This window comes from Athene noctua, chromosome 5 (genome assembly GCF_965140245.1).
Source record: "Athene noctua chromosome 5, bAthNoc1.hap1.1, whole genome shotgun sequence".
NCBI lineage: Eukaryota > Metazoa > Chordata > Aves > Strigiformes > Strigidae > Athene > Athene noctua.
In genome coordinates this window covers 16,211,262-16,235,138 of record NC_134041.1, presented here as the reverse complement: position 1 = coordinate 16,235,138, position 23,877 = coordinate 16,211,262, and the positions used below count along the sequence as shown (strand labels likewise).

Below are 23,877 nucleotides of genomic sequence, written 5' to 3'. Positions count from 1 at the left end.
AGATGAGTTTAATCAAGGAAAAATCAGGTTAGCATAAGGGGGAAAAATCAAGGTGATGAGAATTGCCAAGCAATCAAACATATCTTACTTTAACAGATCAGTTTAAACCCAGATCTAGCTATTGTTTAGCATTATTGCTTTTTTGTAATTTCATTGACCTTTTTATTCTTTGTTAATTGATGTGAAGTCTTGGTCAGGATGTTCTTACTGTTTATTGTAGAATGTGTGAGGAACATGCATATGGTAAGTGGCAATGAGATCTACCTTAAAGCCCCTGTGAGTTTTGATTGAAAATGTTTATTATACCCTGTATAATATAAATCAGGAATGTCTGATCAATATACCTGTGATACACAGCATTTCATGATTAGGACAGCTGTGTCCGAGAAAGCAATAAGTGTTGAGGCACCTTAATTTGTCCTTTTGGCAGGTAGGTAGATATCAAAATAGTATTTGTGTTACTGAACAATTGCCAGGGCTCTCTTCAATGGAATTTTCTTCAACTCTTCCTTATCTGGTCTAAGAGTTTGCGCTTGCATAAAGATGCTCTCACTTCTAAGTTAGTGGCAGAAATCTCTTTCCTTCCTTCCCTGGAATAGAAGTTCAGGTAGCATATGTTTAATTATTAAGTGTATCTTGTAGGAACAGTGTGTTTGGGGCTTTTTTCTATTGTCCTTCACAACAGATCTTGGTGCATTACATTACGCTAAGATAACAGGGTAATTTAAATTCATCCCAAGAGTTCTTTTATTTCACTCTCACTCAAAATATGTTCAGAAATCATGATACTAATATTTTTAAATCTGAGTTTTAATTGCAGTCCATTAGATGACTAGGAAGATGAGGCCATCACCATAGCTTCTTATAAGTGACAGTTACTAGAAAGAAAATGTGTAGGGGAAAAAAAATGACCATATGAACTTCCTTAAGGTAATAGATATAATGGAGGATAGTGCATTTTTCTTGTCTGCCTGATGGTAGATGGAAGAAGGAAAATTTTCATTTGTAGTTTCTGTTCTTGCATCAGTTTCTCTGTCTCATACTTTCTGATTTTTGTCTCCCAGTATCCTTAGTAATAGCACAAGATTAATTACCTAATGACACTGAATCCCATCTGATATGGGACACCAAATACACCTAGCATAGCTTGCTATGTTCTTCCAGTTTCTGCTTTATTCAGGATGTGAATCAATCACTTTCAGAAGTATACCAGCCAGAGTTCCCTGATGTATCTCTTTACTTGATGTTGGTCACTATTAAACTATAGCTTCAGTTACTGCAAATATCAGTGAGGGATTGAAACTGATTGTAAATGTTATTCTGTATCACTTGATTTATGATCTCAAACGATAATTCAGTATGTCTGGTAGTGTAAGTCATAGCTGAAATAAAACAGTTCTTTTTCCCCTTTACTGTATTATGCTGCTCTTCATCTGAGAGAGATCAGGATTACTGTGTAGTGAATTTCATGAAACATTTAAGCATTTATTCTAAAATTAAGGACAAACTTCCAATCTAATTTGAGAGGGTTTAAATAAGTACAAATGAACCTGCCTGAATCAGGAACCTAGTGTGATACTAAAGTGTTCTTTTGGCATTATGAAGGAATTCAATGTCTTGGGTGTTTTTTCTTTAGCCCTTGTGTTCAATGCCAGAAAGTTCACAGCCCTTAAGAAAACTTAAGAACTACAATAGTGATAGTAGCTGTGATAGCAGTAGCAGTATGTCAGAATCGGGAGAAGAAACTGAGAAGGAAGATCACAATGAAAAAAAAGAGAAAAGAGTTTCATATGATCTTGAAGAAAATAAATACAAATCTTTGGAACGATCAGGTAAGTTAAATGATCACTTTTCCAAGTAAGTTTGGCATTCAAAATGAATTATGTAAAATGTTTCAGTATTTTATAGTGTATCAATATTTGTAACTCAGGGTTAAACGCTGGTTTGCTGGTTTCATCTTCTTTAAAATCTTTTCTAAATCAATGAAAATGCATTTTAAAAAAAGTAAAAAATGAATATTGTATTGTCAAGAACGCTAGAGAGAAAAATAAACCTGGGCTACATTTGGAAAAGGTGTGAATGTTCCTCTTTGCTTTTAGATTTATTTTTTTTTGAGCAGATTATTATTTTTTTCCCTGTAAAAGGTAGTCGTATTATGCTTGAATTTGCTGGAATATAGAAAAGATAAAGTAATGTATTTGGAGACATAGAGAAGGTAATATATTCCAGATGAGATCCCTGCACAGATTTCTTTTTGTGATTGGTTTCTTGTTTGCTGCAGAGCATTGTTCTGTGGTGATTTTTTGTTTTAGCAGTGTCTTGTCTCAAATTTCATCATGTAATTGCACACATATAATGCTGCTTCTAAAACTTTAGTTTTCATAGCAACATCCTTTATTTAGCAGAAGGCTGAATTAAAAAACTGTATGGCTGTGCAGAAGCAGATGAGGGACACCAGATCTCCAAATATGGGATCCATTAACCAAATTTTCTCTCCTGCTTGCATATTCTTACAGTCAGGAAGTCACACGCAGTAGCTGCACACTTTTTGACCTATAGGGCATATGTACTCTGTCATAAAGCTGATGCATGTTATAGAGGACTGGAGTCTACCTGATTAAAGCTGACTACAAGGAAGAAATAAATATTCTTACAGAGTATGTAAAGTATGTATTATTAAGGGATCTGACATGACTGACTGCTACATGTATTGTTATTAGTCAACATACATTACAGTACGATATATGTGCACAAATGTTGGTCGTATATGCTGTTAGTTACAAAGACTGAAAAAATGGGTGAGAATAATAAATACTTACATTGTTCATTTAATTTGTCTGCAGGTAGAATGAACTGGAAACCTTCAATTAAAAACATCAAATCTCCATTATATTCATCTCCCACATCATCCACAGGTCCAATAAGGCGTTCTGTAAGCTGCCCTCGTTCAATATCAGTATTGACTATGCAGTCACAGGCAGCTGAACAACGTCCCTTTTCAGCCAAAGCATCTCTGCAAATCCAACGTGCGTCCTCGGTGAATAGATCGCATTCTTTAAATCGTAGCCCATCTTCGGCCAGAGTCTCTCAGACACCCAGCATGGGAACTATGAACTCTTCGGGGGTGAGTTAACACAGCAGTTTCATCCAAAATGTGTTGCATTTCTCTAATACTCAATAAATACCTTACTAATTTTTAAAGTGTCAGAAAACTTGAGGTAAAAAACTTGTGATGTTTCAGTGTTTCTGGTGCAGCAGTACAGATGTCACATTTTGTAAGAATGTAGATAGAATGTAGAATCTCAGAGTTTTTGTGACTGGGAAACATTCTCTCCTAAACAGTTTTTTGAGGATAGAAAGAGTTTTTACCTTTCTTTAAAAGTTTCTGTGATTTGGAGACTGCTGAAATAAGGATGTACCTACCTTCAAAATCTTTACAGTAACAAATGCATTAATATTTCAAAACCAGTATATACTCCAAGGGTAAATACATTGTACCAGAATAAAACATTAATAAGACTTTGTATGGGTGTTCGTTGTAGAAGAAGGTGTAATTAATTTTCAACCTACTGTACCTATTTTGCATACACTATACCACTGCAGTAGAGCTCTGCTTCCAAAGTGAACAATTTAAAATTTATAGATAGTTCTTGTCTTTAGGATCTGCCACTGCAGTGTGTCTCAGACGCCATCTTTTTTTTTTTAAAGTGAAGATAAAACTTCTTTTATTTTGAAGCCAGTCCCTGAGACAGACAAGCATTTATACTCAGGCAGTCTAGCTAAATAAATAATTGAATAAATAGATCACATGAAACACCTTTAGCTGTTTAGAATTTGTGTGGTTAGTTGTAATTTTACAATGTACTTCTGAACAATACATTTTTTTCTTTTGTGATTGAACTGTCATCCTCTCTGGTATCTCCTTTACAGTCCAGGCATTTCTTCTTTTGTGTTTGCATGATGGACTGCATATCCACTTATCCCTAGGTAGCATTTGATGGGATCAATCCCCAGCTTCATTCAGTATTGTACTATGTGCTGGTGCCAGTCTGTTTCCATTCATAATTTGGTGCCTGACCTATATATTTCATCACCTAAATAATTCATCTGGAGATAGGGAAAAACAAATTGGCACTTTTAACTCATATTTGCACCTTTCTCTATTGTGGTGAGCTTTGTCAGAAATCCTTTCATAATGCTAATTAACTTGCTTTGTAGTATTTACTATCTCTAATCATCATTTTTATCTGGTAGAACACTCATTGTCTGTTTTGCCTGTGAGGTTTTGTCTAAATGATGGAAAAGGATCCTTTAAAAGTTGTGTGCTGACATCTTGTGAAATACTCCTTAACATGGTTTTCCATCTCTAAAGTCAGCTAATAGAATTGGAAAGACATTAAGATTGTGTCTTCACTGCAACGTGTTCAAGGTATTTTTTATCACATTAGCTATCTCAAGTTTAAAAAGTACCCTTTTATCATCAAGATGTACTCTGAGAGTTTAATGAGACAGGGCTAATGTAGATTTTTCTATTCACATTAACTTTATATCAAATACAAATTACTGAAAGATTAAAAACAGTCTCTTACCATCTGACATTAAAAATGGGCTACTCACTTAAATTAACATTAGTAAGTAACCATACTCTCTTTTTCATTGAGAAAGCTCCACCACAGAAACGATCTTGATATGCAGAACAATTATGTTGGGTGACAGAGCTTAGGTCACGCTTCTTAAAATAATGTGAATAAAATTACAGAATGGATAGGAACTACTCATAATTTAGCACTGTATTGTGAATGGAACTCTGTTCATAATTATTTTTGCAACTAAGAATAATATACTATATATTACTCCTAGAATAAAATGAAAATTGATAAACTGTAACTTACTAAGAAGAAAAAATTTGTGCATGATGAAGTATTAGTTTATCCTTTAGGCAAGAAAAGAGTAGTATATTGCCATTTTTGGAGGCTGCTGAGATCCAAATGTTCTAAAGGTATGGAAGCTAAGTTTATAATAAGCCATTTACAGTTGTGAATTACAGACATATTATTACAGCAGTTACAAACAAAAATGGATTTGGAAATGTTTGCTATCTTATTTCAGCCACATTATTATGTATCATATAGCAAAATATTTTGTTATGCTTGGATTTATCACTTACTTAAGCAAAAATAGCCTTGAGTAAGTATTGTAGTTCTTATACCAAGATGTAGAAATGTCTAAAAATTCTGAATTTCACTCTTGAAATAACATGAAATTAAGCCTACTTAGTCTTGCAAATGCAAAAGTAAAGAACGAGGATCTGAAATACGTCTAACTAGTGTCTAAGATTTAAAGAAAATCCCCAAACCCTCCAGGGATAGTCTTACACAGACACTGTAGGAATTCAAGCTGGTGTTGCTATAAAAAGCACTGATACTTTAAACAAAATCCTGGACGGTCAAAGGCACTGTCAAAGCCACCACTGACCAGAGTAGGAGCAAATGCTTCCTGAAGTCTTGTCACAATGACGTCTAATTGGCAGTTTCTGTTAAATTGTTGCAGTGAAGAACTGAAAGAGTTTTTAGACTAATATTTTTTTCATTATGTTGAATTTAAATTCAAGGTCTGTTATCTAGATTTCAAATTTATATTTTAAATGGTGGGCATATTAGTTATCGACTATATACTTGTTTATTCTGTTAAACAAACTTACATTTCAACTGTTTTTCTTGAATTGCTTGACAACCATAAGTAATGGTGATGCATTTGTGTACAAGATATATGAGTGTATATTAGTTATGTATTAGATAATATGTCTATACCCTTTAATAATACATTTTATTTCACCATATTTAGAATTTATTTTTGTCAAGGAAACATCTTTGTAATGTGATCTAATGTCACACCTGAAATTTTTCCTCTGCTTCATATTGGTTTTTAGAGTGAGTCTTTGCTGCAGCAGAAAACAAAGGAGCAAGAAGTTGCTTTGACAAAAGAGACTCTTCTGATTATTAATGACATGAGAATGAAGTTCCCAGGAAAAACAGATGAAGAATCAGAATTAATTATAGAAGATGTAAGTAAATAAGAAAGAAGAGTAATAGACTACTAAAACAAAGGAAAGTGTAAAGTTCAGTTTAGGATTCATGACCTCCTGTGGCCTTAAAACTTCCAAAACTCAGGATAATTCAAGATTTCAAAAGCTTAGTGCAGCACTGAAAATGTTTCTATGTCTTTATAAAATAAATGAGAAACAATCAGGAAGGTTAGGAAAATTCAGTTTTTCATTGTGGAGAAAGTTCAGACTTTTTAAGTAAGCTAAGGAGAATGTTACAATTCATATTTCATCTGATATTGTTATTGTAGATCCTGACGTGTTTGACTTGCTCTTGAACAGGCATACTAGAGAATTCAGAATGATATGCTGCAAGGCAAACTGGAACTTTTCTAGTCATAAAGAACATGTCACAACCTTTTTGGCTCTTCTAGTCTGCCAGTTTACCCTTTCTTACATCCATTGTTGTCCTGAGCCTCATAATTTGGTATCAGAGACATGTGAAACAATGCCCAATCTAAAGGACAATTAAAAAGCAACACCTAATATTAAGGTATATAAGCCGAAAATACATTGTATCTAAATCCCTTTTAATTATCTAGCGCAAAGAAACTAACATCAGCTTGGAAAGGAAAAAAAAAAAAGAATATAGAAATTATTTTCTCAGTCTAGTAGAAATATGGAGGGGTCTAGTGATTTAACACCTATATTCTGATGTAGTAAGTACAGTCCACAGTATGTTAAAATTCATCTAGTTCATTATCTGGTTGGAAATGTCCTTTGCTCTGTGAGCTTCCAAAATGATATGTCTCTAGTAATATCACAGAATCACAGAGTTGTCTAGGTTAGAAAAGACCTTGAAGACCATCCAGTCCAACCGTTAACCTCGCACTGACAGTTCCCAACTACACCACATCCCTCAGCGCTATGCCAACCCGACTCTTAAACCCCTCCAGGGATGGGGACTCCACCACCTCCCTGGGCAGCCCATTCCAACACCTAACAACCCCTTCTGGAAAGAAATACTTCCTGACATCTAGTCTAAACCTCCCCTGGTGCAACTTTAGGCCATTACCTCTTGTCCTATCACTTACTACTTGGTTAAAGAGACTCATCCCCAGCTCTCTGCAACCTCCTTTCAGGGAGCTGTAGAGGGCGATGAGGTCTCCCCTCAGCCTCCTCTTCTCCAGACTAAACACCCCCAGTTCCCTCAGCCGCTCCCTGTACGACCTGTGCTCCAGACCCTGCACCAGCTTCATTGCCCTTCTCTGGACATGCTCGAGTCATTCAATGTCCTTTTTGTAGTGAGGGGCCCAAAACTGAACACAGGAATCGAGGTGCGGCCTCACCAGTGCCGAGTACAGGGGTCAGATCCCTTCCCTGTCCCTGCTGGCCACGCTATTGCTGACACAAGCCAGGATGCCATTGGCCTTCTTGGCCACCTGGGCACACTGCTGGCTCCTGTTCAGCCGGCTGTCAATCAACACCCCCAGGTCCCTCTCTGACTGGCAGCTCTCCAGCCACTCTTTCCCAAGTCTGTGCAACTACATCACAGTGGAAAGGAATTCTCCTGTAATGATGGTTGATTTGGATGATTCTGGAGGATAGCATTCATAACTAATTCGAGTTTCTCATTTTAGAAGCAGAAATAAAATGCTTCATTACATTTTCTCTTGCAGACTTGTGACAGTGTGTTTACATTTATGTACGTATGGGAGCATGTGTGTGTATGGACTCCATCTAGTGGTGCTTTCTCATACAATGTTAGCATGGCTATAAATGCACTTTTTTATTGCAGATTTCCTTTATAAATTTGTCTGTTTTTTAACCAGTTTCTGATGGGGAAACAATATTTTGTTGTGTAAGGAAACAAGTAATAGTATATTAGTTGTCAGTGAGGCAGAACTTGTTGTAGGTCTGGAATGGAATAGAAAGGTAAAATAACAAAATGAAAATAAAACGTATGTTCACAGCTTGAGTTATTTAGGTAGCATTTAGACATCATAAAAGGAGAGTATTGCAGTTCATATATGATCATTTATAGAAAGGATGGTTTCAAGGTATGTCTGATGTCCTTTATGCAGCAAAAACCCTTCACTATTTAAATATATTAACAGCTATGCATTATTGAACTTATCACTGTGTTCATGGAATATGAGCTGAGTCAATCAAGACAAATTTCTGTTTGCTCTGTAGCATACAACTGTCATTATCAGGTGGAAAAGAGGGTAGGATTAAACTGAAACATTAAGAGGGTAGGATTAAACTGAAACATTGAATATGTCTTTGCAGGTGTTCCCCCACATAAATTTGCAAGTATATTTCTATTTCTTTTAGAGAACAGTTCTTTTCACCGGGGTCTTTGATGCTCACACTATTTAGCATTAGAAATGCTCATTAATGAAATGCCAGCTTTCAGTTATTTTTATGTGTATTTCTTTTATCTTGTGTTTTGCAATGACTACAGATTATGGATAATTGGAAGTATCATAAAACAAAAGTGGCATCCTATTGGTTGGTAAAACTGGATTCTGTAAAGCAACGAAAAGTAAGTGACATATTTTTCATTTTCTGTAGACCCTCTGAAGTAGATGCGTAGCATTGTTTCTACTGATGTTTAGCAGTAGCTGAGAGTGACTTGATGCTAAAATACTGGCTATTAATACTAATATATATATATATTAATTCCATTGCAGGAAATCATGTTGCTCCATATTTAGATAAGCATAATTATCCTGGAATATAATTTCAAAAGGAATTTCTTAAAAACTTAGTCTGCTGAAAGAAAAGCAAACAAATAAATGATTAGTGGTTACATACCTGATTTTTAGCAAACATTCTTAGAAGTGTATTGATTCAGCAGATTTGATTGATAAGGGATAAACCAATCAGCAGTTTCAGACCAGGCACATTGAAACTTCATTAGAGTTAGTGGTATTGCACTTGGTTATTTGAGCCTTTGATCCACAGTATTGCAATAGATCTTGTTGAATAAAAAATAGACCTGCCACGCAAAGATTACTGACATTGTTATAATGTTCACCCAACAGGTTTAGTCTTGCAAAGGACTAACTATATTTGTTTATTATTCTGTCTTCGCTCATCTGCTTTCTAGGAGCTACTGTTTTACACAGAATCTAGAGAGTTATTAATCTGTTTAAAACCTGACATACAATAGTATGTGACTCATATCTGTATGTCATGTATCAGTCAAAACCATCTTCCCAGTGTAATATTTATTTTCCTTATTGTAGCAGAAATTATATGTTATTAATACTTTGATGCCCCTAAAGCAGTATTTTGGGTCTTTCTCTGCCTCGGTCACTGACATTATGTGGATTAGATATCAGGTCCAGGTATTTAATCTCTGTGTGTCTCAGTTTCACAATCTATTTTTATGGACCATAAAAGAAACTAACTAAATCAAAATGCTGCATATATGATAAATACTGTAATTGGAATAGGTTGTTAAATTGTTATAGAAGAATGGAAGAAAGATTTCAGATCCTCATCTCAAATTACTTTTTATAAAATCAGAAGTATGATCCTCAGTCTTTCAAATTGTATTTTGTTGGAATTGCATTAAATGCTTGTATTTTCTTAGTGGACAAAGAGCACATGTCCATTTAATGTGATGTCATATGATAGAAATATATTTATTCAAGTTAAGTTCAGATATTAAATGGAGTATGAGTCCACACGGCTTTCTAAAACTAAATTAGGCATGACAAACTGAAGAAGAACTTGGAAATGTAAGAGGCTATAATTTAATCAAAATTCTTCTCAAACCATGTGAAATGGCAGCACAGATCTATTATTTAGCAGAATTATTTCTTGTGCCATTGACAGGAGTCGGTAGAGCAACCAACTTAATTGGCTGAAATGGTGTCATTTTTTGTTTGACCTCTACAGCTGTTCTGCTGTGTCGTCCTTTGCTTAAAATGATCTCTTATTTCTTTTTAATTACTGCTGTAATCCCAATATACATGCACATAAATCTTTTCCATTGTGTGCATATGGCAGTTGTAGCCTTTTGCCTACAACCCGATAGAGTCTTAGTGGGGGCTTGTAGAAAACAGTGATGGAAGAGACAGACACATACATACATGCATAGATAACAGGGCCCAAAAGTCACACTGCTGCTGCAAAGGAGGTCTCATTTTCTCAGCAGAAAACTTTGGGACAGTTGGAACTGGTGGTTGATGTGTTGCTAGAATTGATTTCTTTAATCTGTGATGCCACAAGTGTGGGAAGAAGTGTCACCAGATTGAGCCCATTGTTGCAACTGAGATACAAGGGTTTCACACAAGACTGGTTAACGTGTCTCTTTCAACCCTTCCCCATAGGTCATTCCCCAGAACTATGGGAAGGAATTGCCACAGGGAGAGTGAGAAATCTGCTCTTTGAGGAACTGAGGCTGTTTATTACACATTCTTCAACTGCCCTTCCTAAGATCCTTTTGGCCATCTGGTTAATTTACCTGGGTTTTTTTACTACTTTTTTTTTTTTATTAGTCCAGTCAGAATTTTCTCCTTTAAGCAGTCAGAAGGCCTACAATAAAGGGCGGTTCTGTCCTTTATTTGACTGATAGTCATGTAAAACCAAGGGTACACATACAAAGTCAGGATGATGCAGGTTGATAGGCTAGGTAGTTGTTAGCAAAAACTGCACAATCAGAAATGTGCATTTCTTTGCTCTTCATGTGAGGACATCTTTTACAACTTTGGAGACTTATAATTCCTGAAGCACTAGTGGGCCCTTCATCTTTGCTTGCACTGGAAATGATTTACCTTTTTTTTTAAACTGCTTTTAACCTCAATCCCTTCAAGCAATCAGATAGTTATTCTTAGAAGGGTAGTTTATAAAAACGGATTAACTTTGACAATGACATTGCAGCTGAGGACTGCCAAATGTGTAAGCTTTCGTTGATTTGAAAGAAGTATGTTTTATATTCCAATGAGGTGGGTAAAGGAGAAATGAGCTCAAGGTGGAGAATATTTATGCTAAGTAAGGAATCTGTCTCAAAGGTACCTTCTGCAACTTTGTGAAATGCAAAACAGAAACTCAGTCCCCTTCACTATACTTCCTGGGAAATTCTAACACAAGAAGAAAATAGCTGGGCAATGTACTAGATTTCACAGTGTTTATACTTGACAGCTATATTTGCTTAACAGTTATCCAGCATGATGTAGAAAAATTAGATTTCTGCTCATATTCTTAGTGTGTAATATTCTGGCATTAAAGCAGAGGTACAGGAGTCATTTAGATGCAAGTTGAGAGTAAACCGATGAAATCAATATGTGCTAGAATGAAATTTAGTCTCCCAAGACTTTAAGGAAAAAGAGACATTTGTATGGGAGGAGTTGTGACTGCTTCATGTTACATCACTTTATATAATTGCTTTAAAAGTATTTTGATGGTTACCAGAGGGTTTTGAATATGCTCTTTCATAACATCTTGTTCTGTTACACCTAGATAATTGGTTATGTTAAGGTAAATGATGTATATTGAAGTAAAGAGAAAGATGGAGGCAAACTAAGGAAATTAACTTAGAAAAATGTGGATGTAGGTTTCATGAAGTTCCAGCTCTTCTGCAATGCCTTGTCCTTTTCTTAAATGGATGATTGAGGCCATGGTTGCAAATTAAGAACAAGTAACTGGGACATTTCCCCCTCTGGCGTATTGACAATATAAACAGAGTAAAACCAGCAAGAAAATGTTGTGGTTTGGGTTTTTTTTTTTTCCTTCAGGGTACCTGGCACTTGCGGCTGGCTTTAAGATCTAAGGTTCAGTCTTAGTTTTCTTCAACTCCAGGTGCTAAAGTAAAAGAAAAAGCTCTACATTGGCATCATAGTTCTTAGCTCATGTCTTTTGGACTAGGGAGAGAATATACATTGGGTGCAAACTGTTCTGTTTTACACAGGAAGATAAATTACTATTAGCCAGTGTAACATTGCAAAGAGAGGTATGGTTGATGTTTTATGTAATTTAGGGACTTAGCTGATTCAAATGGGTGTACTCAATCACAGCTACTGTCTATTTGTGTGGAAAAACCTTAATCAGGTGAGACACAAGGAAGAGGCTGCTTGATAAGCATTAAGACAGTAGGCTCTGCTGAGGGGATATCTGAATATCTGGACCCATTCCACAAGTGTGGGGCAGTCTAAAACCTGGGTTTAGTTCCTGCAGTCACTAGACAAGATTACCATTTTTTGGTTATGACTTACTACTCTTTCTATCTCACTCTGAGGATGAGGCCACAGATGTGGTTTTTAGTGTGTTAGACACCTGCGTTCATAAACATTCCAAACAGAGATGACAGCATTGTATTTGCATTGGGTTATTATGTACATGGAATTAGTGCAAGACCTATGCGTGCAGACTAATCTAAGGTTTTCAAGAAAGAGCTTAAATAACATGTAAATAATTTAGTTCATTGAGGTTGTCATTATTAGGTACCTATACACTTTCTGCCCGTTAAGCATTACTCTTTACTACACAGATTTGTTGGGCTATTGCAAGCATTTTGTTTATTTATGCTTTGTTTCCTTCATCAGGTCTAATCAGACTATTTATAAACATCACTTTGTTATGCAGAACCAAAAAATTGCTTCCATACTTTACTGTTCTACTAAATATCCTTCACTTTTTGAGAGTCAGACATTTCACTGTGTGAATCAGTTTGTCATGCATATCTGAGTTTCCTGGGAAAGTACTGTACCTTGTAATTTGCAACATCTTATACCAAATATAACTCCATTGCTTCACAACCCACTTGAGTCTGACTTGTTTTGAAAGATGCTGTTTTGTGTGAAAGAGGCAGTAAGGCTGTCTCCTTTACAGGAAATCACGTTGATTTCACTGACTTTTTTGTTAATAGGTTACACGTACCATAGGCTTTTTTTTAGGACAGATTTTACACTGTTCAGAATGCCAGTGTGAGGCCTTAATACTACTTTGATTATGAAACTATTCACAATCTTACTGATGTTATCTAAATAGACAGAAGCCAAGATACTGGAGCCTCTTTTCTCTCCTGTGATTATGGAGGGAACCTAGACACCTGACTTAAGAGAATGTGCAGATATTTAAAAGCAGACAAGATGAATCCTCCCTTCCATGTCCCAGTTCAGTGGGATATGCAAAGGTGTTTTCAGGAGGACTTTGATTAGTTGGATACAAAACTGCCTATAAGTGTGTGTGCTGAGTAGCTAGACTTACTGGGTAAATCTCTTGGTGCTGTACTGAATGCAGCTTAGTGTTTTTGTCACCCACATCTTGTACACTTGCATTTAAATGTAGTCTGTATATAATAAATCAGTTGCATTTCTATAAACATTGCTATTTTAAACATCTTGCTGTTTATTTTCTTACTGATTTCACTACACTGTTTCCTGCATGAAAAGTAAACTAAAGTGGTTTGACCTAGGGTAAGACTGAGGTTAAACAGACATTAAACCAAAAGCAGTTTATAGCTTTTCAGGACACTTTAGTTTTTTTATAAACTAGATGGTATTTGAAAAGGAAGTGGGAAAAGGAGATAATCTTCAAATATATGATATTTGGGTGGTTAATTATGTTGCTTCTGGTCTGTAATTGTGTCCATTTTGTTCCTTTTTAAACTCTTGTTTAAATGAGCTAGTATTGAACAGACTGAAAAAAAAAAAGAACTTTTCTGTAATAAAAATAAAATATTCTGATTTGGCTTTGCAAAATGTTATTGACAGAAAAAGTATATCATAAAAGTTTGCTGATGAATGCATAGAAAGGAAACAAAGACATCTGTGGGAATTTATAGCTATGCAGTCATCTGTGCATGTGTGTTTGTATGTGTATGTGTGCAGTGAATCAGTGAACAGTTGGTTTTAGGTTTTGCAATATGCCTTTGCTCTGATATGCTTGGAATACTCTTTCCTAGGTTTTGGATATAGTCAAGACAAGTGTTCGTGCAGTTCTGCAGCGTGTCTGGAAGGCTCCAGACATTGAAAATTTACATCTGTACCGTCTCTTTAACCGTGTATTTAATCGCTTACTTTGGAGCCATGGTCAAGGTCTATGGAACTGTTTCTGTAATTCAGGGTAAGCCTATTTTTCTTATCTTAGTCTTCTTCATAACTTCACAATTACAATCAATGCTGTCATACTTTGTTGCTCATTTTCATTCAAGAGAATGCTGTAATTGAACTTATTTTAAAATCATCTAAAGATATTATAATTAGAAATCTAATAATCTAGGCCAACTGTTTCAGTAATGAATCAGACATTTAGTAATGTATTTACAAATATAACAATCCAAAGAAAAAAATCTACTCTTCAGAATACCTGAGCTTTAGGTCAACTCTTTCATTGGATGGTCCAAAATTTTGAGGCCAGACAACTGTAATCACGATTTGTGGACTTACCATCAACAGAAATCATTGTCATATTTATTTGAGTTCAAGACTTACAATGGAAAAAGTCACAAGTGCAGCTGACATCTCTTGCCAAATGCAGTGTCAGCTCTCTGATTTACAAATGATGAGTTTGAATTTCTGTGCTTGATTACATTCAGTGTTTCCCATACTGGTGGGAATTTAAGTATATGCAGAGAAGGAAATGTCCACACTGGAGGTAAGCAGATGTTTTTAGTTTGGGTAGCAAATACGAGTTTTCTATGGGGAAAAAAAGATCAGGCCATATATTGAAAGTTCAATATCCTACACTTCAAAATCTACATTCCTGAAATCAGAGGCATTCATGTAAGGATAGGTTTGGTGGCTCAGATCTTGGGTATAAAATAATTCTACCCAATAATTCTATACCATAAGAATACAAATGTTTAAATATGACAGATGTTGCATAGAAAAAAGACATTTTCTCTATAAGTATATATAATATATAAACAATGTGAGAGGTTTTGATTAGCTTGCATAAGGTGTTCAAAGAGATTTATTGCAAATAAACTACAACAAACACAATGGTATGCTGATGGATATTGTATGTACCAAAGAATCAGGTCAATATGTGCGTTACATATGGTCATTTATCACATGTAGAGAATGCATGGAATGCACTTGTTAATTGTTTCCCAACAAAATAGATAACAACACGGATCCTCTCATTGCTGAAGACTTGTTGTTGTGCAAGCTCTTGGGATTCTACATACTTTTTTTCATGGAGATGGGCCATGGGAACATGCAGATAATGTCAGCCTTAAGATTTGCTAGAGGTAGTTACTGGGAATGCAGCACACTCCAAAAGTTAAAGTAGGATAACGAAAGATTTCTGTGTTTCCAATCTGAAACCTTTTTTTTGTATCCTCAGCAGATGCAAGGTCTCTTTTTCATGCCAAAGTGTGAAGTCTTGAATCCAAGCTCAATTTTTGTTGTCATAAAATACTACAATTACCTTCCCTTTTAATAATGCTATTATTTTTTTGAGTTTTACTTTTAGTTTTACAATCTTCTAATATGCATGAAAATTTTAATTTGCGATTTTTTTTCTCTACAAAGAATGTTTTTTGTTCAAAACCCTTGAACAACTCTGCTGCTCACTTGGCTTGGGAGGAGGGTCTTTGAGCCAGCAAAAGGGTTCAATAAAGAGTAGAATTTCTCATCTAGCAATAATTTCATTCATGCAGAACAAGACTCAACTGACTCCAAAGTGGACCTAAATTCTTTGACAAATATCCAGTTCCTTGTAAGAGAAGCTGCTGCGTTAAAGATTTTAAAAATACTGTAAAACAGAAATACCCAGTAGGTGTAGAGATCACTCTGCATATTACTTAATACAGAATTCACAGAAGAAAACAGACAGGCTGTTTTTACCTTCCCAGTATGTTCTTTATTCAGTTACACTCATTCTTCTTGCCACGTAATCCACAACAGAGAACTCATGACAGCACCTCTGTAGGAGAGAGGCTAACTTATCATCACTCTTCCTTAGAGTTCATTGTGCCATTTTTAAGAACAGATTGGAATAAACACAGGGCATGTGTAGAATCTGGGGAAACACGTCGGGAAGGGGTATTAATGTGCTAATTCAGAAAAAATGTGAGTATATGAAAATAGATTAAGGAATATAGTACTTTGACTATTTGTAAGATTGGGAGAAGAGCAGAGCTAATAGCCTTAAGGTTTCCTCTTGCTAGTTAGATCTTTGTTAGGCATATGCTATTTCACCAAAAAGAACGAACAAAGAAACAAAGAAAACTTCAGTGAAAACAACTGTGATGTAGATGGCTTCACAAAGCTATGTTTGTTTTACTGTATAATAAACAAAAAGAGAAAACTGGTAGAACCAGTTGACTTCAGATAGTTGTAAAAAGCATGACACATAACTGACAATATTGCACAGTCAAGAATAATACACCATTCTGGATCTGGTGTGGACTCCATGATGTCTTACTAATGTATGGAAACTAAAGTTACAGCATAACAAATTAAGCTTCCTTGGGTAACAGTACTCTGATCCCTGTTGACTGCAGTATGATGGTATATGAACTGAATCTGTGTAGCACATGGAGGAGGTTGCACAAGAACATGTTTATGGAAGCTCATTAAAATTCACATATATATTTCTTCAAATCTGAATCTTTATTATTAGAGTAACTGTATACCACTATTTTCATAATTGGCCATAGTTATAGCAGGCCACATATTATTCTTCACTGCTAAAATCCCTCCTAACTGTCGGAAAGTGAACACATACGTCAAAGTCCAGAACTTAAGGGATTTATCAGGAGAGTTTCTTCCACAGGATTTTAAAGATTTATGGATTGAATTAGAATATAATTATGTGTAGCACTGCGAATCTGTTGAACAAATGTAATACTTAGAACTTCATCTTGCTGCTTTCTACCAACCATCACATGACTTCATGAGGAAAGAACGAAGACTATAGATTAATTTCCATGTAACAATACATGTGGAAAGTGCCCAAGCAAGAAACAATATTGAGAAAAATATATTAAAGAAAATAGTAGCTCTTCAAGTTGTAGAATTATTCTGTTTATGAAATGAAACAGTTTTGATGACTTAGAAATTATTTCTCAAACAATTAATTCTGTGGATAATAACTAAGGAGAAATACTTGCGTCACTTAAAAATTGTGTGTGCAGTGGAAATTCTGTAGGACTGAACAGTTTCACCTGGAATATATCATCTAGTCTGAGGAGCCAGGCTGAAAAATCAGTTAGCTATACATACAGCTTATCTTTTAGACATTATTATTCATCATTCGATACTAATACAGTGTAACTTTAAAAATCTCAATAGGCAGAAGTAAGTTTGCTAGTTCTTTAATGTTGTTTTAAGGACAAACTTCCTATACCAGGGTTGTGAAATCTGCTGATCATGGTGGACAAGGCTAAATCATCCTGCATGCTATTTCGAGGCCAGATGCAGCAATTTTTCCTCACTCTGTGAAGTGCTTCTTTCATAAATGAACAAAACCCCTCAAGCTTACAAACCATCTGTGCTACTGGATGATGTTTTCACCAAAACAAAGTTTTCACAGGGACCGTGTTGCCTTTAAAACAGATGTAATGATCTGTAAGCTGGTCAGAATTTTTCACAAACAGGAGTGTTGAGTTATATCAAAAGAACTATTGTCATCTTCTGTGGTAAAATATACCTGCTTTATGGTGGTATGGTCAGGTTTGGGGTTTTTTTGGAAAGAAAAATGGCCTTTTAAGAAGACAAAAGCATGATGGTCTGCATTTCAAAAAGGAATGCTTCTATAGATACACTTTGCAAGTTGCACTTAATTGTAGCAGACCAATCTCATATGACCAGATGGAATAATAAAGTAGTATTTGAATGACTAAATGAGAAGCTCTCCTCATATGATTATTTGGATAAGGAAGCAGAGTGCATACTAATCTCCTGTAAATTAGTTTTGTATTTGTTTTTTACAATTATATACTTAAATTGGAAGAAGAGTCCTATTATGCTCTGTAGACATTTAGAAATAATTTATTACTTTTATTAATTCCCTTAATATCACATCACATTCAGGTAGTAGCCTCTTAAAAATAGTGTTTTTTGTTATTCCTGCTGTAAGGCACATATACATATGTGACAGTAAATCTTTATGTGCTAAACCTAAGTAACGGCCCTGTAAATGCTTTAGGGAACAGACCAAGTGAAAAATGGCTGTGGACATTTCACATATGAAGATTAACTTAATTTGTATTTTGGACTTAGCATCTGACACTATTTGTGTTAAACAGCATAGACCTTTCCTGTAAACAGGCAAGGTCATGCTTTTTCTCTTGTTCCTCTATTGTTAAATCTGATATAAAGCAGTAAAGCTCTCAGATTGCAATTTGTGACAGAAAAACACGAAGTCATGTTTTTTTCTGTAACAGGAGCTCTTGGGAAACCATATTCAGTAAAAGCACAGAGGTGTTGACTCCTGAACAGCTCCAGTGTTGCCAACGGATAGTACAGCTTTGTAAACACTGCCTGCTGGTGGTTTACAAATATTCATCAGATTCAAGAGGATCCCCTACAGGGACTAGCCCCCACTGGGATGGTACAAGGTACACATTTCGATATTCTCCTCCTGAACTGTAAGTATAATACTAGAACAGGTTTCAGTCTGTGTTGCTACCACTACACGTTAAGACTAGTTCACTATGTATTTAAGACAAAAAAAGCAGACCCCCCCCCAACATTTCCCTTCATCTTGAGTTTCTGTCATTCTGATCTCTCCAGCCCACTCATGAAGTGCTACTAAAAGAAGACCTGATACACACATTTTATGTGAAACTACACTTACTAAAGTCTTGATTGCCTGCTGCCCAAGCAGCTGCAGCAACGGCTTTCCGTAAAGTGAAGCCTTTCCATAAAGTGAACTGAAAATTTCATTTCTTCCCCTTCTCAGATTCCTCAAAGTCACTGATCCCAGATTTGCATTCCTAGAGGTATCCTAACATGTATGATACTTCTGGCTTCACATTCGCAGTGGGATGCTATAGGGGCACAGGTCCAGCCAAGGGTCAGGTAAGTGCCATCTGATTTACTGTATTGTACAGTTTTGCAAAGTTGATTTCCAAAACCTCCAGATTTGAAAGTTTTATTATTTCATTTTACAGAGCAAAAATGTATTTTCAAACCTTGCAAAACAGCATCATATAGTAAAAAAGTTATTTGGCACTTACCTGATTCTCCATTGGCTGGTTTAGTTCTTCAACTGGATATAATAAGGATTATAATATTGTCAGTATAGGGATTACTGAATATTCTCCAACTGTGGAACTCAACGATCTGCAGTTTAACAGTCGTAGGTGGAGAATTAAATGTAAGTTTCAAATTACTTAGGTTCCAAATTCTATCCATAATGGCAATTTGAATTATTATGTGCATAAACTTACAAATGCTTTGTTTATATAAAACATCTTATGGACATTATTTCATAGGACGGCTTTATGAGTTAAATAGTACGTGAAAAGCAAACCTTTGATATATTATCTGTTAAACTTATTTTATGGCTTAATTGCTTACTTGCTATATCTCAGACTAGTTATTTGATACACTGAACCCATTTGTTACTGGCAAATGGACCTTAAGTCACTCCAACGTAATTTAAAACCAACCAGAAACTGAATTTGTTTGGTCACAGCAAAAGTATGTAAGCCACAAAACAAATCATATTCAATATTAGTATCTACTGAGCACGAGTATGGTAAAGTCATTTGGATTAGCTAAGACTAGAAAATCTTCAGCCTTGAAGTTTTTATTGCTTTTATCTTAATACTGCAGAAAATTTTTCATCATGACCAACCACAGACTACTCAAACCAGTTGGATTACACTAATGTACTGCATCTAACAGGCTTGCATTTGGAAAACAGTGAAAGGGATGGTCCAACAGAACTTTCTCATTGCCAGTTTCTGTGTTTCTTTGAATGCTGAATGGAAGTTTATTCATAAATTTCACAGGCTAAAGGAATCTAAGCCCTCTATGTCCTAAATATCAGTATGTCTTCAGCAATGGTGTGTCATGACACCATTAAATGATTAAATTCACAGGTTTTATATTAATCTCCACAAATATTACATCTATACTGGGGATATAACAAAATGCCAGTTGACATATTCTGAATTTGTGAAATGAAAGATATGTATAGAAATAAATGCTCTTGCCCTTTATGCCCCACAATTCAAGGTAATGAACTATTTTTCTAGAAATGGGAGAACCACAATACTATTTCACTTTTCATCTAGGTTTCTGTTTTTAAATGATATAAGAAACTGCGCTGCTAGTAATAGTTTTCTTGACTCTCCATAACGTTGTGTGAAGTGCACAAAGAGATCAGAGTATAATTTAATAACTACAAGAAATCAATTTTTTCAAGACTTTATAAAATCTAATTTGAAGAACTTTGTTTTTTCTGAGCACAAACCAATTTTTTGTTTGTGTTTATGAAACAAATGTTTGTGAAACTAAAGCTTTCAAAGATTACAAATAGCTTGGAATACCTTGAAAAATTTATTTATACAGGAGAGAGGGAAAGGTAATGAAAACTGCCATAGAGGTCTTTTTTTACTTCAAATCTCAATCCCATCTCCTAACTACAAATCCACTATATGTCATGAAGAGAATGAAGAGTAGTATTAATGTAAATGTGTATTAACATAATTAATAAATGTCATAAAGCAGAGGTAGGACCCAGTCTGGTGACATAGTGAACCATCAAGCTCACCACCTACCCCTTCTAAATCAGACTTCATTTTTTTGTAAATTGTTTAAAAGAAATGTATTGATGATAATATTTTTATAACAGCTTTTTTCAAAGCTTAAAACATGTACACTTTCTTACATAGTCTGCCATTGACAGTGTGATGCAACTTCTATCCATGTGATTAGTAGGATCAGTCTCTTAACTTATTCATCATTAATCAATGTCATTCACTAGAATGATGCAACAATTTTTAAGCAATAATTTATATGTTGTGTTAATCCATCCTAACATTGATATAATTCATTATGAAATTCTGATTCAGTGTGAATGTTACTTTTGCACACTCACTATGCTCATCTAATGATTTCTATGATTAACTATTAAAAAATAACATGAACAGATTTGAGAATGTATATTAGGCATATGATAAGCTATTGTTTGTACTATTACACAAAAATACATGCTACACAGTTGCCTGAATTTAAAAGGTAAATAGTCACTAATGTTACTTGCTAGGTTGTAGCATCATTGTTTTTTGCTTTACTAGAGTAGTGACGATAGCATGTATATTTTTAGAGAATTAGAGCTGGAAAGCAAAGCTGAGATCTCTTGTGTTTTCCCTAATCAACTTTTTTTACAACCTAACTCTTTATAAGGTGGTTAACATAAGTTGTAGGTTTTACCCATTTTAAATTAAATAAATGAGACTGTAATAACAGAATAATGTATGAAATACTAATTTTTGGTGGTAGTGTTAGACAGGATTCCATTGTTTTATTTATCCTCTTACTTTAAACATAAAAGAATGGAAAGATGTTTGATTCTCATACATTGTCTTGAAATTTTGCTATGAGTTTCTCTGAATTTAGATCTGTTTCCTGAGTTAGCTAGTGCCTAATGCCCTGTATGTTTTATAAACAGAATTTATTGCACATAATTTATTGCATACAACGATTATAATGTATGGTGTGTGAATAACTAATTCTTTTGCTCTTGAATGCCACTTTGCCTGTAAACTCTGTTGTATTTTTCATATCCTTTCTAGGTATTTATTGCCAGGACCTTCACTGCTCATCATGAAGTCATCCTCATCCAACCTTAGCTGCAGTTCATCTGGAATGCCTCGCCCTAACATTTTGTTCACACACAGATACAGTCACTTGTGAAGCAAAAGGAAGGTTGCTGTTCTTTGTAAATAATGGCACTCCATTTTTTTTCAAATTAAAGTTTGTGATGGAGCAAAATATAAGCACTGTTATATATTTACTACCATATTATGATAACATTTAGCTGAAATCCTACTGTAAAAGCATAGCTTTTCTGGAAACAGAATAAACCTTGTTAAGTTGTTTACACACATGTGAATGTGTAGATCTTGCTAGGTTTGTAAGTAATGCCTTCCTACTAGAAATGTTATTTTTGCTGCAGAATATATAAAATGGAATTGATCTTGAGGATCTTATAGTGTTACATTATTTTGTAAGTACTATAGTTTGAATTGAATATTATTTATTGTAAAGTATACTATTTATTGTCTCAAATGTAATTGATCCTTTAACAAGGCAGATGATTAAGAAACTAGTAGAACAGTGAAACTGTTACAGACATTGAAAATCTGATCATTTCTTAGACATGTTAATACTCCCCAAAACTCTGTAAACGAAACCTGAAGCAGACTTCTTTTTATTTCTCCTCTGAAATTACAAGTTCTATTTAATGCTGCTATTTTTCTTAAAGGATGTGGTATAGAATCTTTTAGCCAAAGTGAAGGCATCTAGTACACAAACAGTAAAAATATCAGTTTAGGCATTCAGTTTCTAATTGGATTCTTGTAATAAAATGGAAGCCTATGTTTGTTACCAGGTTTTCATTCACATTACCTATGTCCTGTGCCTTTAGCTTTCCTGTGGGAGCAAGCAGTCATCTGCAACTTGCACAAGCATGCATAGTGCATAGTTTTTCTGTTTTACTGTGCAAGTGGTAAAGCAGACATTTTTAGGAAATACTGCAGCCATAGTGTATTATTTCAACCTTAAACTAATTGGTTTGTTGTAGGTTTTAGCATACAATCCAGTACCTACTGTAGAAAGTATCCTTGCAATGGATGGTATTTTCTAGATTGTTGACACCTTTAAATGTTGGAAATCTAGTTCATTAAAGCTCTCATTTAGGTTCAGCTTCGTGGGTCTTGTTAAAGGGCACAAAAAGAAAATGAGCCAAAGCAGGAACCTAGCATTAGGAAGATTTGTAACCTGAAAACATTATTCGGGTTTTGATACATACAGCCATTCATCCCACTCAGCATTGTGCCATATGAGCCTTATTCATTATAGAAATAATTATTTTTAAAAATCAGTTAATCTAGATTTAAAAATTAATTCAGTTTTTTAACTGAGTAAAGAATGAAGTAGTTATTATTTACCAAAGACTTGTTTACTTACCAGTCATGTAACCCTGAAACGTGTTTGTAAATTATCAATATACTTCAGGTATACTTAAAAAAATAATTTGGGGGCTAATTATCCTCAGGAGCAAGTGTATTAGAGGTTTTTGATATCCAGAGATTTAAGATAAATTTAAGTGACTTAAGAGATTTGAGACTGAAGTTGTTTGGAAATGACTTTTTAAAATGTCAGTCACTGCATACATAAACTGGGAGTTTAGGTGAGATTTCTGATGCCTGTGCTGTAGTGCCTCAGCTCTAGAACTGCAGGATATATGATAACGAGACTATTTGTAAAGAATCAGAGAAAAACCTCTTGAGATTAGCCAGATATAATCAGTCTTCTGATCTGGTAAAGTCTTCTTCATTTTTGTGGTAATACTAGTTTAGTAATACAGTATGTTCACATGAATTGTTTCTCTCTTTTGGCCCATACCGTGACTACTGATAAAGTATACTATGGTTATCTGTAAGACCTAATAAAAGCTGTAAATTCTATCATCTTGGGGGAGGCTTCCATTGTGTTCTGCTTTTGGCCATAAGGAGAAAACCAGCTTCCAGTTTAGCTTGCCAGAATCAGTCTCCCTCCGCCCTGCCCCCCCTTTTTTTTTCTTCTTTTAAACTACGTTATGATCTCCATTCTCGGAAGCCAGTGCTGGGATGAATCAATCTGTATAGAATACTCTGCCAGCAGAGAGAGGGATATGAACCATACCTATGTGGA

At 35.0% G+C, this 23,877-nt stretch overlaps 1 protein-coding gene across 11 annotated transcripts in view; it reads left to right on the top strand.

The window, feature by feature from the left end:
* Positions 1–23,651, top strand: part of TTLL7 (tubulin tyrosine ligase like 7) — a 75,429-nt gene extending 51,778 nt beyond the window's left edge. For 7 of the 11 annotated variants that reach the window (XM_074906479.1, XM_074906481.1, XM_074906478.1 and 4 more), the window contains 8 exons: positions 1,637–1,832; positions 2,844–3,124; positions 4,373–4,429; positions 5,930–6,064; positions 8,511–8,591; positions 13,962–14,122; positions 18,393–18,596; positions 21,756–23,651. In XM_074906479.1, coding sequence (XP_074762580.1) covers positions 1,637–1,832; positions 2,844–3,124; positions 4,373–4,429; positions 5,930–6,064; positions 8,511–8,591; positions 13,962–14,122; positions 18,393–18,596; positions 21,756–21,876 — 1,236 coding nt within the window. In that variant the 3' untranslated portion in view covers positions 21,877–23,651. Of the gene's footprint in view, positions 1–1,636; positions 1,833–2,843; positions 3,125–4,372; positions 4,430–5,929; positions 6,065–8,510; positions 8,592–13,961; positions 14,123–18,392; positions 18,597–18,910; positions 19,030–21,755 lie in introns of all 11 variants that reach the window. The other 4 variants (XR_012633677.1, XM_074906482.1, XM_074906484.1 and 1 more) reach the window with 4 other exon arrangements.
* Positions 23,652–23,877: the final 226 nt, after the last annotated feature.